The sequence below is a fragment of the Hyposmocoma kahamanoa genome, unplaced genomic scaffold (genome assembly GCF_003589595.1).
Source record: "Hyposmocoma kahamanoa isolate Upper Pololo Valley unplaced genomic scaffold, ASM358959v1 102, whole genome shotgun sequence".
Lineage (NCBI taxonomy): Eukaryota > Metazoa > Arthropoda > Insecta > Lepidoptera > Cosmopterigidae > Hyposmocoma > Hyposmocoma kahamanoa.
This window is the reverse complement of record NW_020653337.1, coordinates 2777268-2792248: the sequence shown is the minus strand read 5'-3', so window position 1 is coordinate 2792248 and position 14981 is coordinate 2777268. Positions and strand designations below refer to the sequence as shown.

General features: G+C 36.0%; 4 protein-coding genes across 6 annotated transcripts in view; 3 read left to right on the top strand and 1 right to left on the bottom strand.

Moving 5' to 3' along the window:
- The first annotated feature begins 2517 nt into the window (after window positions 1-2517).
- Window positions 2518-8475, top strand: LOC113232806. Its single transcript, XM_026467617.1, has 4 exons — window positions 2518-2932; window positions 3892-4122; window positions 8131-8334; window positions 8432-8475. Exons 1-4 carry the CDS (start codon window positions 2569-2571, stop codon window positions 8473-8475), a joined length of 843 nt encoding a protein of 280 aa, XP_026323402.1. The 5' UTR covers window positions 2518-2568.
- A 201-nt stretch (window positions 8476-8676) lies between these two features.
- On the top strand, window positions 8677-12091 carry LOC113235673 (calcium and integrin-binding protein 1-like). Its single transcript, XM_026471513.1, has 5 exons — window positions 8677-8814; window positions 8903-8937; window positions 10065-10312; window positions 11164-11365; window positions 11744-12091. Exons 1-5 carry the CDS (start codon window positions 8764-8766, stop codon window positions 11763-11765), a joined length of 558 nt encoding a protein of 185 aa, XP_026327298.1. The 5' UTR covers window positions 8677-8763; the 3' UTR covers window positions 11766-12091.
- A 1479-nt stretch (window positions 12092-13570) lies between these two features.
- On the bottom strand, window positions 13571-14235 carry LOC113236684 (oligosaccharyltransferase complex subunit ostc-A). The gene is made up of 2 exons (XM_026472845.1): window positions 14027-14235; window positions 13571-13940 (listed from the first exon to the last, which is right to left on the bottom strand). The coding sequence occupies exons 1-2, from the start codon at window positions 14163-14165 to the stop codon at window positions 13630-13632; spliced, it is 450 nt and encodes a 149-aa protein (XP_026328630.1). The 5' UTR covers window positions 14166-14235; the 3' UTR covers window positions 13571-13629.
- A 443-nt stretch (window positions 14236-14678) lies between these two features.
- LOC113237063 (SUN domain-containing ossification factor) overlaps window positions 14679-14981 on the top strand; it is a 116671-nt gene continuing 116368 nt past the window's right edge. For all 3 annotated transcript variants that reach the window (XM_026473330.1, XM_026473322.1, XM_026473343.1), the window contains exon 1: window positions 14679-14945. In XM_026473330.1, coding sequence (XP_026329115.1) covers window positions 14887-14945 — 59 coding nt within the window. In that variant the 5' untranslated portion in view covers window positions 14679-14886. The remainder of the gene's footprint in view (window positions 14946-14981) is intronic.

Sequence of the window (14981 nt, the reverse complement as noted above, 5' to 3'; positions counted from 1 at the left end):
CATCCAATGTCTTCAAGTACTTAATCGCTTTTTAACCACCCAGCATCATGTTTTAAATTTTACATGTTTTTTAATTAAGTCTGTTCACGCATTTATGAAACAAATTCGTAAGGATTTCCATACAATACCCCTGCTTTGGCAATTACAGTGGAAGAAGGCGCACTAACACTTTGTTTACACTAAAGAGATGTGGTTACAGAAAAGTCCGTACTTACATCATCGTATCTCCTAGAATAAAAACAACCCATGGTAATTACAAAACACTCTCTGTGTGTTTAACAATTACTGTTCTAATTATTTTTTCTCAATAAAGTTTGTTAAAGTAAAATGACATGTCTGAATAATTGACAATAGTTTGAATGAATATGCGTCTAGATTTTTCACGGAGTTTCGAATTGATAAATGTCAGATATTTTCGGCCAGCCTAAGATATCAGGGAGTCTCATTCCCATATTCTTAAGTATCCGGCTCAACGATCTTATAATCATTGGTCCGGCTCCACCTTATCTGCTCTATTTTTCTCCATCTTCTAAGCGAGTTTTCGCACTGCATCCGATTCGTATTTGTTCCAAATCCGAGGTTATACAAACTCGGACCCACTTTGGATGTCGCTTGTGAATCCGAATAAACACGAATATCGCTTGTACACCTGGAGTAAAATGATCCCTGTGACATTTTGGTTCGTCATTTCTAGGATTCGGAACTGCAGAACGTCGAGCACAAATGCTCTAAGGGTTCGTAATAAGTACGGAAACCTACTTTTCAAATAGTCTTCAATGAGACTAAAACCTGGCGAAACATGACCTAAACTTTTCCCTAAAGGAGACCTCGGCGTAGCAGTAACTCGTTTAAACTGACTAAAGAAGTAAGGCAACGATTAATAGACGGTCTAGGTGCAGGGATGGGCAAACTTTTTCCTTCGCGTGCCAATATTTAGGTACTAACGGAATCTAAGGAGGGCCAGATTCATTGACTTACAAATAAAGATTGTTAAAATGTTAAGTTGTTTTTTATTAAAATATAACGCGTCTATGTATTTTTTGAATCACTAATTTATTATGCAACACTATTAAAATAACTATTGAATTAGGAAAGAAATTTATGTTTGCTTCGACGTTCCAGGTTCGGCGGCTAGGGTCATTTTAGGGATAATTATATGATATCTGGAACTGTTTTTGATCTGCATGACTTCGTCATAGGCCGGCTCAATTTGCCGATACTTTTATTCTTTTGATGGTCGCGGGCCGGATTTCAACCGTACGCGTCAGACCTTAAATAAGATACAGAGAGATTAGAGGCAGATTATTATAATTAAACACATTCATTTATAATTTGAAGAAATCTTCTACTCCGGCCTACTTAGCTAAAAAATTAAATTGGTATCCTTCTTTACAGATATCACCACGTCCAGGACTAGTTTATTGCAGTAGTTTCAAATTTGCGGCATCTAAGGGTCGTATTCCAGAACTCTACTCAATGCTCAAAGCAGGACTTGAGTATTGCAGTAAGCACTGAAAATCATACTCAAGTCCTTGTCATTAGGGTCGTATTTCCAGTGCTTGAAATCATACTCAAGTCTGCTTAAATCTTGACTTGAGCATTGAGTACACTTCTGGAATACGACCCTAAGTGTTGGAATGATTTGCTTCCTACTTATTTGAATTTAGTGGCACTTAAAGCTGTCTTGCACTTTCAAAAAGAAATACAAACGTTGGTTACTTTCAAAGCAAGCGACGATCGGAAAGTAATTGGATGTAGTTTCGTCGACCAGCGAACTTATACAGTTTTTATTCATTATTATTATTTTAATCATATGTGTGCTGTTCTCAAAAAAATCTGAAAAACAACTCAAGCTGAGACTTACCGTTTTATCTACTTCTTACTTTTAGAAACTTTAAGGTTAAATTGTTATTTTAATGTATAGACTACTGCGAATGGTTGTCAATGTTGATGACTCATAATAACGCAGTAAATGTTCCTGTGACATAACGTCATAACAATGATTTATTCCACGGTACAGAAAATGGTTTCCACGATGACCTAGTTTAAAGCAAAGGCCAAAATAATCATCATGTCTCCTACATAACAATGAAACCTTTGCTGTCATTGATTATCACATCACATGAGTTATTGCATAAAAAATAATAGTAGATATTTTATCAGTGCTCTCCTTCATTCTCTTTAGAAATGACAGAGAGATATATATAACTCACTATAGTTTATCGTAATTAGACTATAGGCACCAACAATGTAAAAATTAGCTCTCACTCGATATTGCAGTACATTAGGTTCGTTCATTTAGAGCGCAGTGTGTAGAGTTTGAGGACATTTCGCAAAGTTCTGTTGGCTTCTTTTTTGTCTTTCAAATCTCCAGGTCTACTTCTGGTGACGCATTTTCACCGAGTGTCTTCGTGGGCATTTTAATATTGCCCGGCAAGGATCAGAAACTTGTTTTGATGTGTGTGTGTGTGTAAAATCCGCGTACCTACCACGAACTGAAATTGTGCGTAGTCCTAGACTCAATATCTAACCATTAATTGTAACGTCACATAAAACGCTTTATTTAAAATGTTTTTGATTCAAATAATCTTCCTAGCCTCCCTAACTTCTCTCTTTATCACGGCATTGGCCAATTTAAAGTGTTCGAACGAATTACCACCTCTCATCCCCAATTACTATCTGATGGAGAAATGCCATCGATCAAAACTCGGGATAGCTGCTAAAGCCAATTACACTTCTCTAGCCAGTTGCCAGCGTCTTGGTATTGAGAAGAAAGCTTTAGCCCTTAACTTTAGTCCACCAGAAGCTCATGAACATGGTGAGGAGTTGGAGTATACTTGTGAGGTCCTGAAATGTGCTGAAGTGGATGGAGGATTGTCGTTGGTGAATGACACGAGATATGATTTTTATAGCATATACGCGAAACCTTTACGTGAGTTACTTGCACTTAGTATCTATACGTAAGTAAACAATGAACCGAGAATTACGATAGATAATACTTATTTATTTACACTTAACGTGGTACCTACAGATTGGAATATACTTGATCTTCTTCCTGAATCTTCCGTCGCCCACTTCTGTCCTTTCTTTTGTTTTCTATCTTATCTATATTGCGATTCTACGGTATTGACCTAGGTCAATGGTCTACAGTCAATAGGTTTGTGAGTCTACGGCCAATAAATATAAAATTTATAAATATTTACAAGCTTTTGTGGTTAAAGTCTTAGGTTTCAAAGTTTGAGAATCGGACCATTTTAAGTTTAGATTTTAATTTATGAGAAATATCACTTAATTTAATTTATATTGAATTGACATTCAATTAGTTTTGTAAAATTAATCCACTAGTTCGTTTGTTAACTGCCTTCGTGGCCGAACGGTTACCATGTCGGCCTGGCACGCAAAGGTCTCAAGTTTGATTCCCGGACCGGGAGAAATATTTGTGTGGCTTACATTTATTTCTCTCGTGAGTTTGGGTGTAATTTGTGGTTGTCTATGTGTGTGTCCATGGCACCCGCGACACAGGGTTTCCCTAATGCGGGGCTATGTTGAGTATGTGCGTTATAATTATTAATACAAAGATCGAACACTTAGAAAAAACCTTCGATCCAGCCGGATTCGAACCGACGTTTTCTAGCAAAAAGCCAGGCGTCATGCCAACTAAGCCACGGAACAAAGCAGCGGACCTCACGAATTTTTCTATGTGCTTGTTTTTGTCCGATCTTTGTGTTTGGTTTTCAACAGCTTTATTATTATAAATATCACTTATTTTTCATTGGAGGTCAAATTTTGTGAGAAATCGAAGACATAAACTTCTCAGGTCACGTGAGGATCATTTAGTAGACTAGTGCTTAAACTGTAAACTTAACAGTAATATAACCTCTTATCTTCCAGCTGATGAGAATTCAACCTGTGTACCAGCAACCGGTATGTTCTCACTGCTACACAAGAAGTTAAACTACACGGAAGCGCAAGCGCTGTGCAAAAACATGACAAGCGTGCTGGCTGATGTCATGAGCGAGCAAAGAACAGATATGTTGGCAAATTTAGTGGCTGGAGCGAATATTGAAGCTGCTTTCGTAGCATTGAGGAGTTTTAATGGCAGTGCTTTCTTTAGCGCCAATGGTAAATTGAAAACTAGTACGATGAAGACATCATAACGTAATCGTAACAACGCCAAATTTCCAGAACACTGCCCTTACCATCTCAAAGAGAATTGGGATACTTGGAGTCGACACTTGGCAACGAAGTCCAGTTACGGAGTCATTTGGAGAAAAAAGCTCGGAGTGTTCAATAGAGCGAAGCAGTACGGGGAAAGGGGGGCAAGATGGGGCACTTAACGTTTGAAGCTCAATAAAACTGACAATGTTGTGTCTATATAAACTTATTTATTTTAATAATCATCTTTGAGAATCAGTCTTCAATAGTTAAGTGTTTTTAGGTACATTGGTAACTTAATTAATACGTAAAAAATCTTAAATCAGAAAAAGTAACATCACGTCATCTTGCCGCCCCCCTTGGGGTAAGATGGGGTACCCTTAAGGGGCAAGATGGGGTGTAAAATAACAATCATAATTATTACTGACAAAACTCGCATGTGAATGTAGCATCTTCATCTTCTATGCCAGCACAACTGCAATGAGCCCATTTATAGCAACCAGAACAAGCAGAAATAGCGACCACTACAATACAATCAAGGAGTATTTTCAACGTCACTGTCGCTGTTTTCCTTTAATTATATTGTTACTTTTTCTTTTTATATAATTTATAAAATGTGCGGCTAGTTTTAGCCGCACATTTTTTTCCAACTTTTTTTAATACTCTCATTTCTTTTTTCTTTTGCTTATTTTCCTCTGCAAGGTTCTTTCTTTTTGTTGTCTCTTCCAAATTTTGTTTGTATGGTGAGGAAGGAATGATTGCGATTTTCTCTCGTTTTCTAATTGTGCGAGAAGTTTTTCGTGTTGCTGGCAAGGGCATTATTTGTTGGGGACTCGCAACTAAAAATGAAGATTGTTGTGGAGTACTTGGTCGTCCGTGTATTTCTGAGTTATCGAACCAAAAAGAACATCCGGGCTAAGGATTTGGCATTTTGCAATCATTGTGGTAGGCATAGTAACAGTCATAGTTGTGGTTGCTGTAGAATTATTTACCTCAAGTCCAGAAAATGACTGGTTATTTAGTTATTTTTTAGACTCGGCAAATGATGAGAATGAAGGAATCATCTGAGGTGTTGTATCAATTGTGGTTGCAAAAGGAATGCTTTCAGGAATGTTTGGTGTAGGTTGGCTACTTAGCTCTGCTTCGGTGGAAGTAGCAGTTAAAATCGTAGGTTTATCTAAAGATGTCAATGTAGTAGTCAATTTGCTGCTAGGTGCTACTAAAGCTTCAATGGGAGGCAATCTTTGAGTTTTTGGGATATCTGTCATCAAAGAAGGTGCAAAGTCACTCTCAGAGAAGACTGTTGGGTCGTATGGCCAAATTCCGCATTTTTTTAAATCATTGACAGCTGTAGTCATTGTAGACACCTGTATAAAAGCCTTCCCAAATATTTCAGCAACTTGCCGTACTGTGATAACCATTCCTGGATTGCTGCGAAGCCAGGCTGTAATATGATGATAATACGTGCTTAACAGTCTCATATAAGCAACATCAGCGACTTGGGGACGATGAGTAGTATGTGGAGGAAAACATAAAACAATAACTCCGTCAGAGCAAGCTTCAATTATGAGATCTAAGTTTTGTGTGTGGGTACTATGTCCATCCAATAATAATAAAACAGATCGTTCAACCGTTGCTCCACTGAATTGCACGAATTTTTTAAACCATCCCAGAAATAAATCAGCTGTCATCCAGCCAGAGTCACTGCAAACTCCCCATGATCCAGGTGCTGCATTTATCATTATTTTTTCTAGGAAATACCATCACGGGTGGCATGTATTGCAAGTGGCCACTTGCACTAAAACATATTTCGACTGTGATTGTCGTACCTCTTTTGGCAGAAGTTATAGATCCTACTTGTTTTCTACCTTTTTTTGCTACTATTTTAGATTTTGTTTTGGGTACAACTGAAATTCCTGTTTTATTGCAATTATAAATTCGATCTGGTCTGGATCTGGTGTTAATTTATGTTCATCGTACACATTTCCTAAAAAAATTAAAAATTGTTCAACTACCTGTTTGTTGAACCCAGCAGCACGCGCAGCTGAGGTGCTTTCAGGTTTTCTTATTGCCAATTCGGGGTGCCTAATTAAAAAAACTTTGTGCCCAGTCTTTCCCAGCTTCTTTTTTTTTCATTGTTAAATGGATGGACTTTATTATTTTTAACCGGTAATCTATAAGCTAACCTTCTAAGCTTTACTGTAAGCCAGTAAAGCCAACTCTCCATATCTAATATATAATTGCATAATTCTTTCTCTTCGTCTGTAGTAAAAACAGGCTCTTTTGGACCTAATCGAACTTTCAATGGTTTTGTAGAAGCACTTAAATTTTCTCAAACTACCTTCACTTTTCTTTCTAAAGTGGTCTGGGGGACAGAAAATGCCTTCGCTGCCAGCATATACCCCATTGTTTCATTTACCACAGCCTCCACAGCATTTTTCATATTTTCTTCTGACCACTCTCCTCTTTTCGTTTTTCTGTTGTAAGTTTTCTCCATTGTACGAAAAAATGTCTTACACGAAAATTTTGAAAGATACTTATGACGGGCAAGATGGGGTATGAAGTACCCCATCTTGCCCTCTTAGCCAAATTTAATTTAAATAAAATTACTAACGAAAACAATACAAGACATGTCAACGAACAAGTGCTTACCTGTTGGCGTAATAATTAACACTCAACTCTAATTTTAAATCAAATTCGAAATAGTATTACTGATCCAAAGGACACGTAGTAAGTAAAACTAAAATTCAGTAGCAAATTACAAAAAAACAGTTTTTTCTTCGAAAATAGACAAAATGAGTCCGTTCACGGCTCGGTCGTTCCTGTTACTAATAGCTGTCCTGGCGGTAGGACGTCGTGCGTTAAAGCGGTTGTGATTGGTCAATTCGTTCATAGTTTAAAACTGAGTGCCCCGTCTTGCCCGCCAACCCGTCTTGCCCCCCTTTCCCCTACTTCTCTCCAGGTCACCGACTTTTGTTATATAAAATACAAGTACGGCCCAATATGGAGTATTGCTTGCATCTCTGGGCAGGAGCTCCCAAATACCAGCTTGATCCGCTTGACTCCATCAAACGTAGGGCTGTTCGTATTATCGATGATTCCAAACTCACAGACGGTATGGAGCCCCTTAGACTACGGAAAGACGTTGGTTCTCTGTGTGTGTTCTACCGTCTTTGTAATGGGGAGTGCTCTGAGGAACTTTTCGAACTGATGCCACCGTCTCGTTTCTACCATCGCACCTCCCGCCAAAGAAGTAGAATCCATCCCCACATCTTAAACCGCTGTATTCAATAGGCCTACTTTACATATATACATTTTTTTTTGTTTCTTCTGAACTAAACAGAACACGACAGTACCCATACGACAAACATTTTTTCTTTGATTGCAAAGATCTGAGGGGCATTACCCTTAGACTATGGAACTTTTATTTTTTTTCCATCCTCTAAGGGCATTACCATTTGCCATTACGATTGACAAGTCCCATAATTATGCCTGTAATTTCACCAGCACCCTTACCCTTCAAAACCGGAACACGCAAGCAGTAATGCTGACGTTACTGCTTGGCGGCAGAAATAAGTAAGGTGGCAGTACTATCCTGGACGATCTCTTACACAGGGAGCTCTACTGCTGCTAAATAATGTTCGTCTTTTCCTTTGATACTTTACAACCATGTAGGTACCTATTTTATAGCAGTAGAGCTCCTTGTAAGAGTTCGTCTACTTCGACTAAAAAAACGATCAGTTCTATTTGTCATTGAATGATGAAATGATCGACAATCGCTCTAGGATCTTCTCCTTTGGGCGGAGCTTACCAAATTCGGAATGGGTTCAATCCTGACTTTTTCAGTTTGTTGTTTAATCAGCTTTTCTGTATAAGTACATTTTAAAAGCTATGCGATGGCATCGGTTCAACATCTGTCAGTTGGCGTGGTAAAATACCCTAAGAACCGTTATTTACTTTTCGTTTTGATTTCAGGAGACTCTTTGGACTGCACCACCTACCGTGCCTGGGCACCGGGCCATCCCAGAAGGTACCGAGATAAGTTTGATTGTGTAGTTATCACACGACAAAGAACCTGGCAGTCTACTCCGTGTAAAAAGAAATATCTAGTGTTGTGTGAACTTGTTCCTGGGGGCCCATATAAAAGGGGATCTATATTTCCTAGTAAGAAACGTAATGGTAAGGGTGTCTTGCTATTAATTTAAATAAGCAATATTATATAGAGCCTTTCTAAATTTATTTAAACTTATCGAGTTCTTTATTTTCACTATTACAGACACGCAACCCACCAATGAAAACGGTGATAGTAATAAACTTTGAGTCAGAAGAATAAAATTATACAATACCTCTCGCATATAATACTTAAACAAATTGTGTTTTATTTTCTAAGTAGAAAATAAACAAATGTTAAGAAAAAACTTTGCGTAACGAAACTCTACTGTCATTTTGACTGGCGTTCACCTCCCCCTGCACTTTCTTTCACTCCACAGTTCACATCACAGTTCACTCACTCACTGATCCACTTGTTTTTCTGTGTTGTGCTGTCCACGCCTTTGTTTACATTTTTACACAATAAATATTTAAAACCTTTGAGAATTCTGACCCAAAATGGGTCAGGGCAAGAGCCAATTTACAGAAGAGGAACTTCAAGATTACGAGGTACGAGTTATTTTTACAAAAATAGTGATATTTGAAGTCAATTGGCTACGATTAAAATGGTGTCTAATTTAGCGCTTTTACGTTACAGGATCTCACATACTTCACTAAGAAAGAGGTTCTATAGTAAGTATTTTATCCAAAAACTCTACAATTAATTAATTTTTTATAATACCACGGGGCGTGGCGAACAAGTTGTGCGCCTGGTGGTAAGTAACACGCCTATCCGTAACAGTTGCAGTGCCACTCAGAGCTTTAAATCGCAAATCTGAGGAGCACTGCCACTGCGCCCGTCACCCTGAGACATAAGTTGTCTAGTCCCATGTGCCTGTAATTTCACCAGCACCCTTACCTTTCAAAACCGCTAGGCTAAGATACTTCCATGGACTAACTCTTTTACAAGGAGCTCTATTGCTACCAAAATAATTGTACTTATCAGATTTCTATGTATTATGTTGTGTTTACACGCTTCGCTGGTCACTAAATTATGTTGTATACTTTCCTACTACACTTTCCTTGATCTGGGTGTTCTGGGTTATGACCTGGATTTAATTTCTTTGCTCTTTCACTACACAGAATTACCTAGCTTCAGACCCAGTAATTAGTGTGATTGTTTAGCTGCATTATTATTATTAATGCTATTAATATTTCACAATGTACACAATTTTATTTGATTTGAAACAATTCACAATTTATTTTACATTTTTAAAGCACATATAGTGCATGAAGTGTGATAAAAGTTTTTATTTATTACAAAGCGAAACAAAACCTTAGAACTAACTACAATCCAGATTTTGTACAATACTAATAAGCAATTTTAATTTAACATAATTTCTTAACATAACTGTTAACTTACACATCCACAAAATATCTTTTAATATTAGTTAATGGAAAGACACTGTCTTCTTTCGATGGTGGAAATTTGAAATGTCGTAAGGAATATTTTGTTGTAATGAAAAATGTTCCTTATCATAATATCTTAGGACATTTTGTAGTGAGGAACATTTTCTATTACGTCAAAATATCCCTTATGACGTTTCAAATTTCCACTGTTGATATGCTCATAGCCTATTTAAAACTGGCACTAGTATTTTATTGTATATTTTTAAAATTCTTTATTTATGTAGGAGCTCTGATCAAACGGATTGAAACGACTCAACAATAAATGTACAGAAAATATAATAAGTGCCATAGTAATTGGAGTATTTAATAGTACAGGGACAATTATATCTAACCCCTATTACATTTTTCAGTGCACACCAAAAATTCAAAGCTCTAGCACCAGAAAAAGTAGGTCACAATAAGAACTCAAAGCTACCGATGGCGAAAATACTCCAGTACCCAGAATTGAGAGTAAATCCATTCAGAGATCGCATATGCAAAGTGTTCAGCTCAAGTAATGATGGGGATTGCACTTTTGAAGACTTCCTGGACATGATGTCCGTGTTTAGTGAAATGGCACCAAAGGCCGTAAAAGCTGAACATGCTTTTAGGATATTTGGTAAGTAAAGCATAGTTGTCATAATTTCATGCAATTCTTGCCTGCAATAAAATGGATCTTTATAGCAAAATTACCATCAAGTAATCTTTGTAACCGTAATGTTGTAAATTCAATTGTGTATTTGCAATAGTTCTGGAATTGTTATAGTAACGTGAAAACCTGTTGAATGGGTTATACGTACATTACCATATATGTATATTATTTATGAAAAATATTGTGTTTCGAATTTTTATTGCAATATTTCTTGTGAAAATTCATATTTTAAATTTTTCTAACACTTACATTTTATTAAGGATATGGATAGGTCGTAAGGAATTGAGGAGTCCACACAACAAGAACATGCCTGTTATATGGGATAATTATACAATTAATTTTATTAATATATATTGCAGCATTTGCTAGTTAGCATGAAGCCTAAAATTATAAATTTATAACTTACACAAATTTTATAAATGTCACTATTTTCTGAAGAAAGGTCACTGCCTGCCTGGTGATGGCAGCAAAAATGTGGATTCAGCACAATCCTAGGAAAATATAGTAGCATTAGAGCTCCTTGTGAAAGAGTTTGTCCGGGGAAGTACTGCCACCTTACATATTTTTGTGGCCAAGCAGTAATGATTCCGGTTTCAAAGGGTCAGGGTGCTGGTGCAATTACATGCACATGGGACTTGTCAACTTATGTCTCAGGGTGCGGGGCGCAGTGGCAGTGCCTCTCAGATCTTTGTGATTTGAAGCTGTGAGTGTCATTGCAACTTTGTTTTATAATACTGTGTGTCACTTAGTATGTCCCGTCAAATAGTAATTATTTTTATTTTATTCATAAAATATGTTTGCACTTTTGTCTATTTCAGATTTCGATGGCGACGACATGATAGGTGTGTCCGACTTGCGCGAAGTGATAGAGCGTCTATGTGGTCCAGAACATAAGCTGAATGAGTCCGAGATCCAGCAGTTGGTTCAGAATGTGCTGGAAGAGGCCGACTTGGATGACGATGGAGCATTGTCTTTCGCTGAGTTTGAACATATTATTGATAAGAGTTCAGATTTTTGTCAGTAAGTATAATTATAAATTTTGAACTTCCTTGAGGTTATAATAATAAGGTTCGAATTTCGAAAATTTCGTCCAGGGAAATATTGCCACCTTACATATTTCTGCCGCCAAGCAGTATCGAAAGCTAAAAAAAAAAAATAATAAAAGCTAGGGAGGGGCAGAGAGTGACCATTCTCGTTACTTTTTTAAAATCTGTAAAACCATTTCATGAAATCCGGAATTAGAAAAAATAATTCATTTTTATATTTGGTAGTTTTAACAACTCTGTGCCACTCCTTGTAACTATATCTATACATGTATCCATAGATTTGGAACACTTTATTCCAACCATTGCTCATGACACGCAGTGCCATTGACTAATTAGTATCTTTGTCTTTCAGTGCATTTAGGATAAGGTTGTGAAGTTGAATATCTGGAATTTCGGGTCAGAAAAAACATTCAAAGGTTACAAAGATTCTTCCTTTTTGTATGTTACCATAGTTTTATACATACACAAATAATTTATATTTAACAATGAAGTTTGCTTAAGGCTATAGTTTTGTAAATACTCTGAACTAATAATCTCAATTTTGAATATTCCATTTATAATGTTTATGTACTCATTTTATTTTACTTTAGCTAATTCTAACTATGTAGTGTCACAATTGTAGCATGATACCTATTATTATTGATAAAATATTATTACTAATGTATTTTAACTATTTCCAGCTAATAATTGTGTATAATAAGTTTTTTTTTTTTCAATTTCGTTGAGCTCAAATATTTAAATACTCTGCCAATTTTTAAGAAAGCTCAATTTTCTTGTAGTCTGTTTTCCTAACTTGAAATTTTACAATTTTGTTGTTTATACTCAGATTTTGTATTTCAATCTCTATTATATTTTAGACAAATTTTTGTGACAGTTCGTCATATTTTTCAAAATGTCTTCCCAATTGCGTAATAGTTAAAAATTTATTTATCTCTTTTAAGAGTTGTGAGTCTCTATTTGTACCTAATGATTTATTTATTTACAAAAGAATATTATGTCTAGATGACTTTCTTTAAAACCAATAAATTGTACGACGGCCCAAAGTTGGAACAGTACAGCTGACTTCTTGATGTCTCTGGGCAATCTTCGTGTTTTGGCTGTCATCAGATTACTATCTATTGCCCATTACACGTGCAGAACATACATGCTTAATCAATTTAGGAATATACAGAGCAGTTACTAGTCTTTATTTTGTTAACTTCTCGATATATTTATCGAGTTCTTAAGTTTTCGCGATTGTTACACAAAGGAAATGAAACAATTTTTCCGGTTTTAAATCAGTCAACCGTGACCATTGGACAAAACAAATATACGCGATTTAAATCCTGAAAAATAGTTTCATTTCTCGATATATTGTTAAAGAGTAAATATTATTAGACAAATGGAAACGCTTTTACAGTTCTATATAGTTAAAGATACTAATAATAAAGCATAATAATAAAGCATGTATAGTTCTGGATAACAATTATTATAGATGATTAATCTTATAATTTTAGTTGACATGGGTATTTGGATGCATTTAGCAATCCGAAGATTGCAGAGATTAAGAAAATAAATGTATGTGTACAATAAAATATAACACATTCTGAATGCAGCTATGTAATAAGAAAAAATAGAACCATTTTGGTTGGGCTGCTGTTCTGTTAAAGATGTTATAACTTTTATTGTAAAGAGAACAATATTTATAATAACTGTGTCGTATAATATACCAAAATAAATAAGTATAACTTCTATGAAGTTGTATTTTTATTGCTTCAGTGGGTACTTATTCCTAGTAATTGTTTTACCTATCCCTTATTGAGTTCTTTGGTTATCGCAATTGTTACACATTGGAAATTGAATTATTTTCTCTGATCTAAATTGCTTATATTTGTGTTTTCAAACAAATCCAAAGTTTCGGTCTCTACATACGGTACATGTACCATGGTCACTACTGACTGAGATGGAAAGTCTATTTTGCGTTAACATTAGACTGGTTGTTTAATATTAATGCAAAATAGTTCAAATTCTAGAATTCTTTTAAATCCAATGGTCATGGCTGACCATGGAATCAGTAAAGGGTCTGAAAAAGTTGCTTTGTTGATAAAAACACATATACGCGATTTAGATCCAAAACATAAGTTTCTTAACTTATTAAAAATAATAAGGCCCTTTTTAAATAATATACAAAATATTTATTCAACTTAATTATAGTCAAAAAGATGACAATTTGTGACTTTGCTTATAATGCAACTCGCACTAGTTCTGTAAATAACCTGGGAGCTTCATTCTCATGAAAATCCAGGTTGTAAAAAAAGACACTAAAATGCATAAGAAAGCTACAGAAATAAGTAGAATTCTATTTAGTTTCGGTGTGGAGGGGTTATGTGTACGGTCCAATATAATAAAGCCAAGCCCTCCAAGAGAGAACAAGAAGCTGGATGCAAGCCCTTCCATGATGTACTGTCCGTTGACACGGTTCGGCATGAACGCTACAGGCCGAACGTGCCCATGTTCATCAGTCGTAGATCCTACACTAGGCGGCTCCACTATCACGTCATATATAATCCCTGCAACACAAAAAACCAACTGAAGTCCAATAAGAACCCGAAAAAACAGTTTAAGGACGCGATAACGCCGAATCAAGCCCACTAACCTCCGGTAACCAAAAAATAAGACAATAGCACTAACGAGAACGTTGTCATCGCTGATGGCGCCTGTAACCATGTTGGTTTCTTAATCTTTATGTGAGGAATTTCAAGTACTGTGAACGGTAACGCGAAAATGGCTTCCATTTCGGCGTTTTATGGACAAATCGGGCAAATCTAAAATGCCTGTTGACGTTGATGACGGCGGACGCTGGCGAACGCATGCTGTCAATGTCATAGCTCCAGCAAAAGAATGTTTTCTCAGCGGAAAGAATTTAAAAAACAGCACCAGAAGTACGTTCGCACACAATCTAGTGTTAGTATAGTTAAATGACACGGACGTGTAACATTAATAGGCAAAATTTAGTTACCTAACCTTTTGTCATAAATAAACTAATTGGTTTCATTAAATTATTCGTATTTTTGAAATTATGATTTCGTATATTTTGCTTAAAACGGATCGTTTTGAGTAACAGCTGTAAATGTCGACCAATCAAATTGTAGTAACGGTCTTAAATGTCACAATGTCATTGGCGCTGAAACAAAAAAATCAATTACATATTGACAAATCCACCAATCAAATTACGTTATGTTTTATCTAGAAAGAAAATCAAATTTTAGGACTGTCAAAATTATTATTGCAAAAATGTTCAATGTCCGTCTCCTCGTTTTTATCGCTAGAACTAGCCAGCTGACTTCATTATTTAGTTATTATTATTAAAAACACGCTAGAATTTCACGTGTTAGTGGTGTAATGTGTAGTTTTTAAATTAATGCAGTCCGATCTAGTAATTAGGACGAGTGAATATGTGTAACTAATTTTACGCACAAAAATGTACTGTACTGTGGATATTTCATTAATATTACGATGAAGGGCGGGTTGTGTATTATTTACACGTCGTTGCTGACCATTTCAGTGTTGTCCAGGTTTGTAGTAACCTATAATCTAAGTCATTGTTTCTA

Excerpts from the sequence above, each read along its gene's own strand:
- LOC113232806 (XM_026467617.1), top strand. The coding sequence starts at position 2,569 with ATGTTTTTGATTCAAATAATCTTCCTAGCCTCCCTAACTTCTCTCTTT. Across the intron at positions 4,123-8,130 it reads TGCTTTCTTTAGCGCCAATG|GAGACTCTTTGGACTGCACC; the intron begins GTAAATTGAAAA and ends TTTTGATTTCAG. Across the intron at positions 8,335-8,431 it reads TCCTAGTAAGAAACGTAATG|ACACGCAACCCACCAATGAA; the intron begins GTAAGGGTGTCT and ends TCACTATTACAG.
- LOC113235673 (XM_026471513.1), top strand. The coding sequence starts at position 8,764 with ATGGGTCAGGGCAAGAGCCAATTTACAGAAGAGGAACTTCAAGATTAC. Across the intron at positions 8,938-10,064 it reads ACTAAGAAAGAGGTTCTATA|TGCACACCAAAAATTCAAAG; the intron begins GTAAGTATTTTA and ends TACATTTTTCAG. Across the intron at positions 10,313-11,163 it reads ACATGCTTTTAGGATATTTG|ATTTCGATGGCGACGACATG; the intron begins GTAAGTAAAGCA and ends TGTCTATTTCAG.
- LOC113236684 (XM_026472845.1), bottom strand. The coding sequence starts at position 14,165 with ATGGAAGCCATTTTCGCGTTACCGTTCACAGTACTTGAAATTCCTCAC. Across the intron at positions 13,941-14,026 it reads TTATTTTTTGGTTACCGGAG|GGATTATATATGACGTGATA; the intron begins GTTAGTGGGCTT and ends TTTGTGTTGCAG.